Source organism: Nicotiana sylvestris, chromosome 10 (genome assembly GCF_000393655.2).
Source record: "Nicotiana sylvestris chromosome 10, ASM39365v2, whole genome shotgun sequence".
NCBI lineage: Eukaryota > Viridiplantae > Streptophyta > Magnoliopsida > Solanales > Solanaceae > Nicotiana > Nicotiana sylvestris.
The window spans coordinates 37697291-37709801 of record NC_091066.1 but is presented as its reverse complement, the minus strand read 5'-3'; the positions used below and the strand labels follow the sequence as shown (position 1 = coordinate 37709801).

At 37.7% G+C, this 12511-nt stretch overlaps 1 protein-coding gene across 1 annotated transcript; it reads right to left on the bottom strand.

Annotated features, from left to right (window-relative positions):
* Nucleotides 1-8556: 8556 nt before the first annotated feature.
* Nucleotides 8557-12246, bottom strand: LOC104234731 (uncharacterized). Its single transcript, XM_070158798.1, has 5 exons — nt 11859-12246; nt 10945-11637; nt 9514-9725; nt 9209-9416; nt 8557-8879 (listed from the first exon to the last, which is right to left on the bottom strand). Exons 1-5 carry the CDS (start codon nt 12244-12246, stop codon nt 8557-8559), a joined length of 1824 nt encoding a protein of 607 aa, XP_070014899.1.
* Nucleotides 12247-12511: the final 265 nt, after the last annotated feature.

Genomic DNA, 12511 nt, shown 5'->3' with positions numbered 1-12511 from the left:
ATTCTTTCTCTTCTCTTTCTTTTTTTTGGGTTATGATCGAATCCTATGTAGATTGCCTACGTAGCATCACCCCACATGAATCAGACCAACCGTAGTTCTGGGGGCGTTAAAATGTAAAACTAAATAACAAAATATTTTGGGATCTTCAATTTTTCTCGTAAAAGGGAAATACTCTAGATTACAACGATTCAAAACTAAAAAGAAAAAAACAGACTCCAAAACAAAATGACCATACAGACTTAAGAACTGACTAACAGAATCGAAAATAAACTAACAGACTCCATCATATTAGAAAGATACAGACTCAAATAAAAATCAAGAATACATTAATACCCCTGGTGCCCGCCGGACATCATTCGGTCTTGTCGCGGGCCTAAATGCGAGATCCCCTTGCAGTCGCTCCAAATCACTCATAACTTGGTGGACAAAAGTCATTACTGCAGAGAAAAAGGTGGTACGAGTCATGTCTTCGCACGCTTGGAATTTCATGGTAATGTATTCAGCGATGGTTATGATCCTTTCTCTAATTCTGCCTTTTTCCTGAAGCAACCGCCCTATCTGCTGATTCCGAGCTTCTAACACTTGAGAGTCATGAAGGTGTCGATCTTGCAGCTGTTGCATTCCTTCCTCCATTTGAGCCATCAAATCATAACAGTATTCTCTATCGTCTTTGAAATCCTTATCCTGCTTGGCTGCCTCGTTCTCGAGAGTGGTTACCTTTCTTTTTAGGCTAGTGATAGTCCCTTCATAGTTCCTCTTCATTTGTTGCACAAACCGTGCCCGCTTTTCTGCCTTCTTTGTCTATTGTACCCGGATTTTTGCTAGACTAGCTTTAGACTTTTCCAGGTCTTCTTGACATTCGAGGGCTTTCTTTTTAAGACCGCTTATAAGTCTTTCGTCAGCCCGGCTTCTTTCCAGGTTTCTGGCAGCTATTTTCATCTTCCGGATCTGAGCTTTGAAGGCCTCATTTTCGTGAGTTAGTTTTTCTTTTCTCCCTCGTTTGCAGTGGCTTGAACACCATTTTCTAACTGAAGCTTCATGACTCGCCTTTCTAACTGGCTTATTTTGGCCCTGTACTCGTTTTCTTTGGTCAACCAGTCCCACTGCACCTGGGCCCCATCGATGAACTGTTGGAAATGGGGTCTCTTTGCGGCCCTTTTAGGAATCTAGAATCTTTTGCCGAACCAGACAATATACTTAGGGTCCACTTCACCTCTGGCTAGATCTTGCACCATGGTCTTAGGTTCAAGAAATCTACATTCATTCTATACTTGGCGAATTTTCCCTTCTGGAAATGTGGCTTTCGGGCCCAATTCAATGACATGTTTACTCAAATATTCATCATTGGGGACGGTCTGAAACCTTCCTAATTAGCACAAAACCATGTGTGGAGCATAAGGCTGGATGCTCCGGATGCCCATCAGGAGGAGGTAACACACTTCAGCTGACATGTACACTGCTTCGGTGGCAAGAAGTCATCCGAATGCCCACTCAATTTTATCGTCGGTCAAGGATCTCAAGTGTGCAAGCCAAGCTTCAGTACCTTCGGGGAATTCAATACCTGCCACTCGGCTATCAAACTCTCCAATGCAGCTCAAACCGATCAAACCGTAATTCATATACCCAACCCAGTGGCAGAGATGTTCTTGCACCCATAACTGTAGTAGCATATTGCAGCCTTGGAAGAACTTTCCCCTTTCCCGACAGATAGTCAAGGCTCGGTAAATTTCAGATAAGATCAGAGGAACCACAGTGTTGTTGGTTTTCTTGATCGCCACATCGATCATTCCCACAAGACCTATCTCTATATTACCATCATTTCGTGGACAAACTACAACACCCAAGAAGGATACCATAAAAGCTAAACCCCGCCTTGCCTCCCATTTGTCTTTATTTTTGGCATGGGTTAGACCAGTGTTTGGCTCTTTTAAACCCCGGGGGTTACCATATCGATGATACAAGAACTGGAGTGTTCAATACCCTTCAGATAAGTTTCTGTCCCGAATATCCCGATTAATACTCAGCAAATCCAGAAATCTGTGGGGGGATACCGGTCTTGATGCCAATGGATATCGACTTCCAAAGTTTCCATTAAGGCCCGCATAACCTGCAACTTCCTCCAATGTAGGTGTGAGCTCAAAGTCAGAGAAGCGGAACACATTGCGAGTCAGGTCCCAAAAAGGTATTAAAGCTTCAATTATGTCCAACCTTGGCTTGATGTTCAATAGTCCGACGAGGCCTCCCAGAACTCTTACCACTGTTTCTCTCCTGCCTTTTCCTAGATCATTCCACCACATGTGGAGCTATAAGGGGATCTCTTTAAGGACTGTGAAGGGTTCAATTTCATTTGCGCTCATCCTGCACATTTATTAAGGTGTTTTAGTCACTCATTTTGACCCAAAAGTGACACCATTTTTTTTCTTTCAAAATTTTACTTTGAAAATGAAACCCAATTTTGCAGATACGACCTTTCAACATTTCGGGGAAGAAGCTTTTAAGGCTGTGCCTGTTAACCGTACAAAAATGACTAAAAGGGGCTATTTTTGCAAAAACAGCCTTCCGGCGCCCTTTTTGAGGACATTCGACTTATTTTAACAAGAATGGCATCTCCCTGCCTGCTTATTGTGACAAAAAATAAAATTTTGTTGTTTTTGGGCTATTTTTGCAAAAAGGGAAGTTGGACCCGATGAGGGTTGCCTACGTATCCCACATCCGGTGAGAATCAAACTGGCATAGTTCGGGGAGATCGGACGAAAATAAACGAACTAATTCTAAAAACAAAACTTTCTTTTCTTTTTTCTCTTTTTTTTCAAAATTTTGGCAGAGTTTCAGTATATTTTGGACACTGATTTCTCAAAACAAGTAATTATCTCTCCGAGCCCTCACATTGAGTTTCTTTTTCCCAAATTTTATCCTACTATTTATAAGCCGGTCAACATGCAAATCCGAAGCAAATAAATTTTCAAGTAGCAATAAGATGCATCAGGATGATCTTTTCATTTCGGGTAGACCTGTCCTAGACAGACTCAACCCCTGTGTTGAGTCTCCAAGGTCAAATGCACGTGATGCAAACAAACGTTCCTACTGGGGATCCGGCATGAGGTTTTGTTATAGTAGGTTTAAAACCTGGGTTTATTGTTCTAGACCTGGCTTACCCAAGCGGACAACTCGAGCCGGGGGGCCAGCATACCGGGAATACAGAAGCTTCACCGGCTTAGCAACTTATTCGAACCTCGTTCTAAAATGGGAAAAGACTCGAGACAGAAGAGAAGCCACACGAAGTGCACCCTTGTCCATGATTTAGAAGACTCAGAGAGAAGAAATGGTTTCGTAGCAGTTTATATACAGTTCACAAAATATCAAAGCGGTAAAAGCATTTAGCACGTTAGGCTCAAACATGTGGGAAAATAAGATAATAGATAAAGCCAATCATAACAGCTATTCTAAGCTAGAATTCTTGAACCCTGAACTAGAGATTCTGGGTTCGGTCCCCAGCAGAGTCGCCAGAGCTGTCACACCTCCTTTTTACACCCCGAGAGGTATACAATGGAGTTTTTCCAATTTAAGTGACAATATTCGAAATGAGATTATTTATTTATGTTATTGAGAGTCGCCACTTGGGATAGTTTGTTTTCTGGTGTCCCAAGTCACCGGTTTATTTTTTTAAATCCCAAATCGAGGAAAATTCGACTTTCCTTTTGAAGTCTGTGAACCAGAAATTTTGAATAAGGAATTCTGTTAACCCGAGGGAAGGTGTTAGGCACCCCCGGATTCCGTGGTTCTAGCACGGTCGCTTAAACTATCATAGTTAGCCTATTAACTGATTTTAAAACATGTTTTAGCCTATGGTATAATTTTAAATTATTAACCACTTTTAATTAATTAGAAAGATTCAATGTTATCTAAAGCGCGTATATGAACCACGTCACATGAAATGCATCCGCGGTCCACGACACATTTTATTTAAGGTTGTTGAGATTTGGATTTGGGTCACATGAAATGCACACCCGAGTTTAGGAAGGTAATGTTATTAAAATAACGTGGCTAAAGCAACTAGCATTGTTAACTTTGCGAGGGCCATGGAAATTTGCTAAATGGCACGCCTCGAATTCTAAGGATTAAAATTAAATGAAATGAGGGCCGTGCGTTTTGAGATTTTATTTGGCATAGCACACCTCAAACCCGATTTTAGGAGTCTATTAATTGAGGAAGGCTTAATGGAATTCTAATTATTTTTAACTAAAAAAAAATTCAGCCTTACTTGTTAACTGATAGGCATAGTATTTAAACTAATTAATCTTAAAGAAAAATTGCTCCAGCAAATAGCAACCACATGAACTCATTCAAAATGCCTTCAGGCTTGGGCCCAAATAAGCGCAATTCTCAGTGAGGAATGGACGTCCAAGGACACTAAACATGCTATTGAATCGGGGATTAAATGTTCATTAATTGGACCTGCTTTAAGCACGAAATTTAGAACCAACAATTGTACAAAATGAATTAAATACCAACTAACCAAGAACTAGATGAAACGTGAAGTTGAATTGACATTTTTACTTCTGAATTTTAACCATTTAACACAAATCAGCTAGCTAAATTTCTAATTTTATCTTTCATGCATCCTTGAGTCAAATCTGCTACCAAGACAATCCAGTAGCTAAAGAATGCCCTACTGGGCTCAAAAACGAGCCTAGACAACAACAACAGGCCTTATTCCCCTGCAAGTGACTTCAGAATTCAAGGCTCGAGAAACCCAACACTGCAGCGAACAAAACTGATGGTTTCAGACTCAAGATCGAGTCTATGCTAAAGCAAGACAAACCCCTGCACTTAACACAAGCTAATGAATCTCATCACTACCCAACAACTAATACATCAAGAAAACTTGAATTACTACCGAGGATGCATGCTTGAGTTTAGATTAACGAATATTCACACTTAACTAAACTTACAAACATAACACGAGATTTTAAGCTAACTAACTTTTCAATACCAAAAGTAACAAAATCTAGAGAATTAATTAACACCCAAAACTCTTAAGAGCACATATTCACTTGTATAGCACATTAAAGGTATGAGATAACTGAGACAACATGTATGGTTTAGGACCTATTACGGAGCATTAACGAAATAGAGGAAATGAATGGAGTGAAATCCAAAACAGCTTGCATTCAATCAGGCCTCAATTTGGAATACATGTTCTTAGTCACTTGTTGAAAATGGTTTGAGGAAATACCTGGTGATGAACAAAAGACAAAAGAAAAGGGTGAAGAATCAGCAAGAAACAACAGGGAATCAGCAGCAGGTCCAGCAACAAAGAGCAAATCGGCAAAGCAATTTCAAACCCAGAAAATGAAGTACTGCAGACCAGAAATCAGTTTCAAATGCACAGTCTAACCAATAAACCTCTAAACCAACCTCAATGACTAGGTCTCAAACCATTTCTAAGTTCAAATGATCAAGAAATCGATTCAAAAAGAAGAGGATTTCAGATTTCAAAACTAAAGCCCAATGAAACAGTATTTTCTGCAAAATGTTGCAGCCGTTTAGTTGTTTTCAGAAATTTTTCCCCTTGAAATCTAAAAAAAAATCTCTATGGAACCCCAAGTAACTATGCCTTTATAGGCAAGTTACTAGGGCAGCCTTAAGGGTTCAGTTTTTTCATTTTAGTCCTTTTCCAATTTTCCTTTTTGCTGCTTAGTCCTTCATTTACTGACTTGTTGGTCAAGTAAGTATATCATGCAGCTTCTGGGAAGCTTCTCAGGTAGTTTCAACAAGATTCCTGTTAACTAAAAACCTAAACTGCCCTTTGAACTCCTTCCAATTACTTCAGCCTACCACATGGGTCAAACCCAAGACTCAAACCACGACGAACGGGCTTTCTTTAAAAATGGGTCAGAAATGACCCTAAGGCCCAAAACCAATCAGAAATCCATTTGGTAATTCATGAGAAGCAGAAGAAACCAATTAAATGATTTCAAAACCAAAATCTAAACTAAATGACTGGTTTCCTTTTAAACTAAACAATGAGTTAGAAATAACAACATCTGATTAAACTAATTATACGACTAGAAAAATCAGAAAACTTAAATGTCATAAATAACAAATAAGCATGGCGAGTGAATAATCTAAACAAAAATCAGAAAAGAGCATTCAAAAATTTGAAAGAAAAAACTGAGAAAGCAAACAGAACAAATACGAGCATGAACCAATCGAGAAGGGAAAATCTAGGTTCAAACCTTGACCAATTTCCAGTCTATTTAAAGAAAAATAGAAGAAAAGAAGAGGAATAGGAGGTTAAATAACAAAAGTGGACAGAAAAATAAAGAAAACTTACCAACTAAACTTGAAACCAACATTGGATATCTCGATTTAACACAACCAGTGTTAATCACTTATTCTTTTCCAAAAACAAACGACCAACACTGCTTTATGTCAAATTAACCCTTGAAAACTCAAAAATTCGAGAGCCTAAGGTCATGCATGCCACAGATTCAAGAAATTCTAATTTTGGTCTTTTAAAACTTCAAACTCCGATTCAAGATTCGACGAAAGATAGGGTGATTCGAAGGAAAACACATGGGGATTTGGAGTGAGGGACCCCTGGAGGTCTCCGGTGTTAGTTTGGGGTTGAACAGAGGTGGCCCCGCCATCGGAGAAAACAAGGGCGGCGCTAGGGTTTCGATCTTTGATCTGAAACTCGAGGAGTTCTGGAAGGATTTGAGAGGAGTTATTTGGGGATTAGGGATGTGTATGTGGAGGAGATTGTGGGGTGTTAATTTCAGGGTGGTTGGTGGTTGTGCCGCCACCTTCAGGCGGTGGGTGTTCAAGGGCGGCTACTAGGGTTAAGGTCTGGTTGGAAGGGTATGGTAAGAGATGAAATGAGAGATGAGGCAGGGGTAGGGGGGATGTTTGGACATATATATACTCCAACGACCTCACTTCCAAGCCGTTGGATAAGAAAAACCTCGACGGTCCAGATTCATTTTAAGTGGGACGAAGTCGTTTCGGTGGAGGGGGAAACCGGATCGGGTGTTTTACTGGACTGGGCCGGGTATGGGGCAATTTGAACGGGTAATGGGTGTTTAACACTTGGGGCTGGGACAAACTCAATTGTAACAGCCCAAAAATCGGATTTTTCTTTTATTTCAGTTCTTTTTCTTTTTCAATTTCAAATCCTTTCTTTTCAAATTAAAAATAAAATCCTAAATTAATTTTTAAACTAAATTAATCTACCCAATTAGATTAATCACTCATCATAGTATTTACAATAATTAATTAAATCCTAAATTTAAAGAAAAACTATAAAATTCAAAATTAAAGAGTTAAAATGCAAAAATGAACTTTTTTTTTGTGATTTTCATATTTTATAAAACAAACTAATTTACTAATTAATCTAATAAATGTAAAATTAAATCCTAAATGCAATGCGTGATATTTTTTCTATTTTTCATGATTTAAATAAAATTAATTATGCATATAAAAATGTAAACAAACACGAAAATTGGGCAATTAATTCCTAAAACCCCAAATAAAAAAAGGAAAATCCTAATATTGGGGATTCTGTAGGAGTAATTCATGAGAGGCAAAAATCATGTGCTCACAACGATGACGACAGCGCGAGGCACTATTTCTTCTTAACTCTTTAAGAGCTAGAAGATGTGCTTCTTTATATAAGCACAAAGATTTTCTTTCCTTCTTCCAATAAGGGACAAAGTGCATTAGTAAAGTGAACTAATTCAAAATTTCATTTCTCTCCATTTCTTTCCCACCATTTTCTTTTCACACCTCTTTTGTTATTACTAATAAAACCCAACAATCCCCCACATGAATGGGGAATGGCTATCCGAAATAAATATGCATGAAAGAAAACTGTGTGATTCGCAAGTAAGGATTAATCGCATCTGGATAAGTAGGTTTCCCATTGAACTTTCCGTAGTGAACTTATGTCGGATATACTCGGTCAATCGGTAGATTTGATATCTTTGAACCATCAAACTTTAGTGTATACCTAAACAACCACAAGTCACACAATCAACCTTTAACCGTCTTTGGTTCTCATTATTGTGTTCTTTTCAGCCATGAACACGACTTGTTTTATAAGTGCGTAGAGAATTGGCCTTACAGAATTCTCTTTGAAGCGGCTTACACTTCACACTTACATAGGTGATTCCTAAACTTGTTATCCCGTAGATACACTATATGATATACCCCGTATCATCCTTAGAAACCGCTAAAAAGCCCTAACGACTTATCGTTAGTACTAAATATTGTCTTCATCATGAGAATGGACCAAAATTTTATTTGACAATGTTGAAGCATTACTAATGACTTTGTTTGATCTCCTTGAACATAGATCTTGGGATCTCCAGTCTTCTAGGTAGAGTTACCGTCATAGTGACTTGTCCTCGGCCATAGTCTCATTCCCTTTAATGACTTCTCAACCGCCTCTCTAGGTAGGCCTTTTGTAAGTGGATCCGATACATTATCTTTTGACTTTACATAGTCAATTGTAATTATTCCACTAGAGAGTAGTTGCCTAACGGTATTATAGCTTCATCGAATATGACAAAATTTTTCGTTATACATAATGCTCTCAGCCTTTCCTATTGTTACTTGACTATCGCAACGTATGCATATAGGTGCCAAAGATTTGGGCCAAAATGGAATGTCTTCTAAGAAATTCCGGAGCCATTCAGCTTCTTCATTGGCCTTGTCTAAAGCTATAAACTCAGACTCCATTGTAGAGCGGACGATGAATGTCTGTTTGGATGACTTCCAAGACACTACTCCTCCACCAATGGAAAAAACGTATCCACTTGTGGATTTTGATTCCGTTGATCCGGTGATCCAATTTGCATCACTATATCTCTCAATAACTGCGTGATAATTATTATAATGCAATGCATAGTCTTGAATATATTTCAAATATCCCAAAACTCGTTTCATCGCTATCCAATGAGCTTGGTTGGGATTACTTGTGTATCGACTAAGCTTACTTATTGCACAAGCTATATCAGGTCGTGTACAATTCATAATGTACATCAAACTTCCCAACACTCAAGCTTATTCCAATTGTGATTTGCTTTGACCTTTATTCTTTACAAGAGTATGGTTTAAATCAATTGGCATTTTGCTTCTTTAAAGTCCAAATATTTGAACTTTTCAAGAAATATTTTAATATAATGAGATTGAGACAAATCTATACCTTGAGGAGTCTGAAGGATCTTAATTTCCAAAATTAAATCGGTAACTCCTAAGTCTTTCATATCAAACTTACTAGTAAGCATGCACATAGTAACATTTATGTTAGTAATGTCGCTACTCATTATCAACATATCATCCACATATAAATAAACAATGACTATTTGATTTGGAGTATTCTTAATGTAAACACATCTATCACACTCATTGATCTTGAAACCATTTGACAATATTGTTTGGTCAAATTTCGCAATGCTATTATTTTGGTGCTTGTTTTAGTCCGCAAAGTGACTTAATAAGTCAACACACCTTCTTTTCTTTTCCAGAAATTACAAACCCTTCAGGTTGTTCCATATGGATTTCTTCCTCTAAATCTCCATTTAAGAAGGTTGTCTTTACATCCATCTGATGGATTTGAAGGCCATATACGGCGGGTAACGCTATTAACACCCGGATAAATGTAATCCTTGTTACCGGCGAGTATGTGTCAAAGTAATCAAGACATTCTCGTTGTCTAAACCCTTTGACAATTAATCTTGACTTATATTTTTGTCAATAGTACCATCGGCTTTCATTTTCCTTTTGAAAATCCATTTAGAACCCAAAGGTTTATTTTTCGGAGGAAGATCAACCAATCCCAAGTATGATTACTTAATATGGATTCTATATCACTATTGACTGCCTCTTTCCAACATTGTGCTTATTGCTTCTTTGAAAGTTTGAGGCTCATTTTCCAATAAGAAAGCAAAAAATATGGTCCAAAGGAAATAGTTGTCCTTTGACGTTTACTACGTCTTGGATTTTCCTCATCAAAAGTAGTTTCCTTTGCTTCTTCCCGAGGTCGTTTAGATTTTCCATTAGACGACTCATATTCTATTTTATACAGATAAATATTCTCAAAGAATTCAGCATTATCCGATTCCAATTACCGTATTAATATGAATGTCGGAATTTTCTGATTTATGAACCAGAAAACGATATGCCTTACTATTTGTTGCATATCCTACGAAAATGCAATCAACGGTTTTTGGTCCAATCTTTATCCTTTTGGGTTTAGGAACTTTCACTTTAGCCAAACACCCCCACACCTTAAAATATTTTAAGTTAGGTTATCTTCCTTTCCAGTTATTATATGGAATAGATTGCGTTTTGCTATGGGGAACTCGATTCAGTATTTGTTTAGTTGTAAGATTAGCTTCCCCCCACAAGTTCTGAGGTAAACCAGAACTTATTAACAAGGCATTCATCATCTCCTTTAACGTTCTATTATTTCTTTCCGCGATTCCATTAGAATGCGATGAGTAAGGGGCAGTTGTTTGGTGAATAATGCCATTTTCCAAACATATTTCTTCAACAGGAGATTCATATTCGTCGCCCTTATCACTTCTTATCACTTTGATCTTTTTGTTTAGTTGCGTTTTAACTTCATTTCTGTATTGCTTGAATGAATCAATTGCTTCATCTTTACTTTTAAGTAAGTAAATATAGCAATATCTAGTACTATCGTCAATAAAAGTTATGAAATACTTTTTCCCACCACCAGATGATATTTACTTCATGTCGCAAATATCTGTGTGAATTAATTCAAAAGGATTGAATTCCTTTCAACTGACTTATAAGGATGCTTAACATACTTTGATTCCACATATATTTAACATTTCAAGTTATTGTATTCAAACTTAGGCAATACTTCCAAATTAATCATTTTTCGCAAAGTTTTGAAGTTGACGTGGCCTAAACATTCATGCCATAAATTATTTGACTCAAGCAAGTAAGAAGAAGCTGAAATTTTATTCATATCAATGGCAATTACATTGAGTTTGAAAAAGCCATCAGTAAGGTAACATTTTCCTACATACATTTCATTCTTACTAACTACAACCTTGTCGGAAACAAAAACACACTTAAAGCCATTCTTGACTAGAAGTGATGTCGAGACTAAATTCTTCCACATTTCAGGAACATGAAGGACATCATTTAGAGTCACAATCTTGCCAGAAGTTATCTTCAAAGCTATCTTGCACGTTCCTTCAATTTTTGTAGTAGCGAAATTTGCCATAAAAACTGTCTCATTGGGTCCAGTAGGAGTATAAGAAGTAAGCAACTCCTTGTTAGCACAAACATGATGAGTTGCCCCCGAATCAATCCACCATTCTCTAGGATTTCTGACTAGGTTGCATTCCGAAAGCATGTCACATAAATCGTCTATTTCGTCATTCTTCTCAATCATGTTTGCTTGACTTTTCTTCTTGTCCTTCTTTGGTGCACGACATTCAGCGGCCTTGCGTGCAACCTTTCCACAGCTGTGGCAATTACCTTTGAACTTCTTCTTTCTTGGGTAATTCTTTGGTCCAGACGACTTCTTTCTCTTTTTACTCGTTGAAGCCTTGCACCCATTATTGTTGAATTTCCACGAGACTTCTTTTCTGCAGCCTTGTTGTCCTCTTTAATCCTTAGGCAAACAATAAGGTCTTACAATGTCATCTCCTTGCGCTTATGTTTCAAGTAGTTTTTAAAGTCCTTCCACATCGAAGGCAACTTTTCAATAAACGCCGCAACTTAAAACGTTTCATTTATGACCATACCGACAATCATAAATTTAGGGTTAATAATGTAATCAATATCTTTAATAAAAATATTGATTCGATTTATACCTTTGGCAAGGAGGTCATGAACGATGACTTGTAATTCTTGAACTTGTGTTATAGCAGACTTATTGTCAACCATTTTAAAGTCCAAGAACTTAGCGGCAACAAATTTCTTTAGTCCAGCATCTTCCGTCTTGTACTTCTTTTCAAGAGCGTTCCATAACTCTTTCGAAGTTTCCATGACACTGTAAACGTTGTACAAGCCATCTTCCAAATAACTCAATATATCATTTTTGCACAAGAAGTCAGAATGCTTCCATGCCTCTCTGACCACAAATCGCTCATTAGCCGGAGTCTCTTCTCCCAAGATTGGAACGTCCTCATTTATAAAGCGCTGTAGATTGAGTGTGGTCAGGTAGAAAGACGTTTTCTGCTTCCAGAATTTGAATTCCATGCCGAAAAATTTTCAGGTTTTTCTGTCGGTGCCATCTCTGGTGCAAGCGTTGTGCGACTTGAATATGCCGTAGCTATTGCAGCAGTAATTGTTCCAACAGAATCATTTTGTTGTTCCGTACTTGTTGTCATTTTTCTATAAAAGAAATTAACACACAAAATTAGTATCTCGGTGAAGTTTTTATATCTTCAAACCAAATACATACAACCGAGTTTTTATACCTCGGATTGAGTAGAAAGTCACAAAGACTTTAATCTCAAACTGG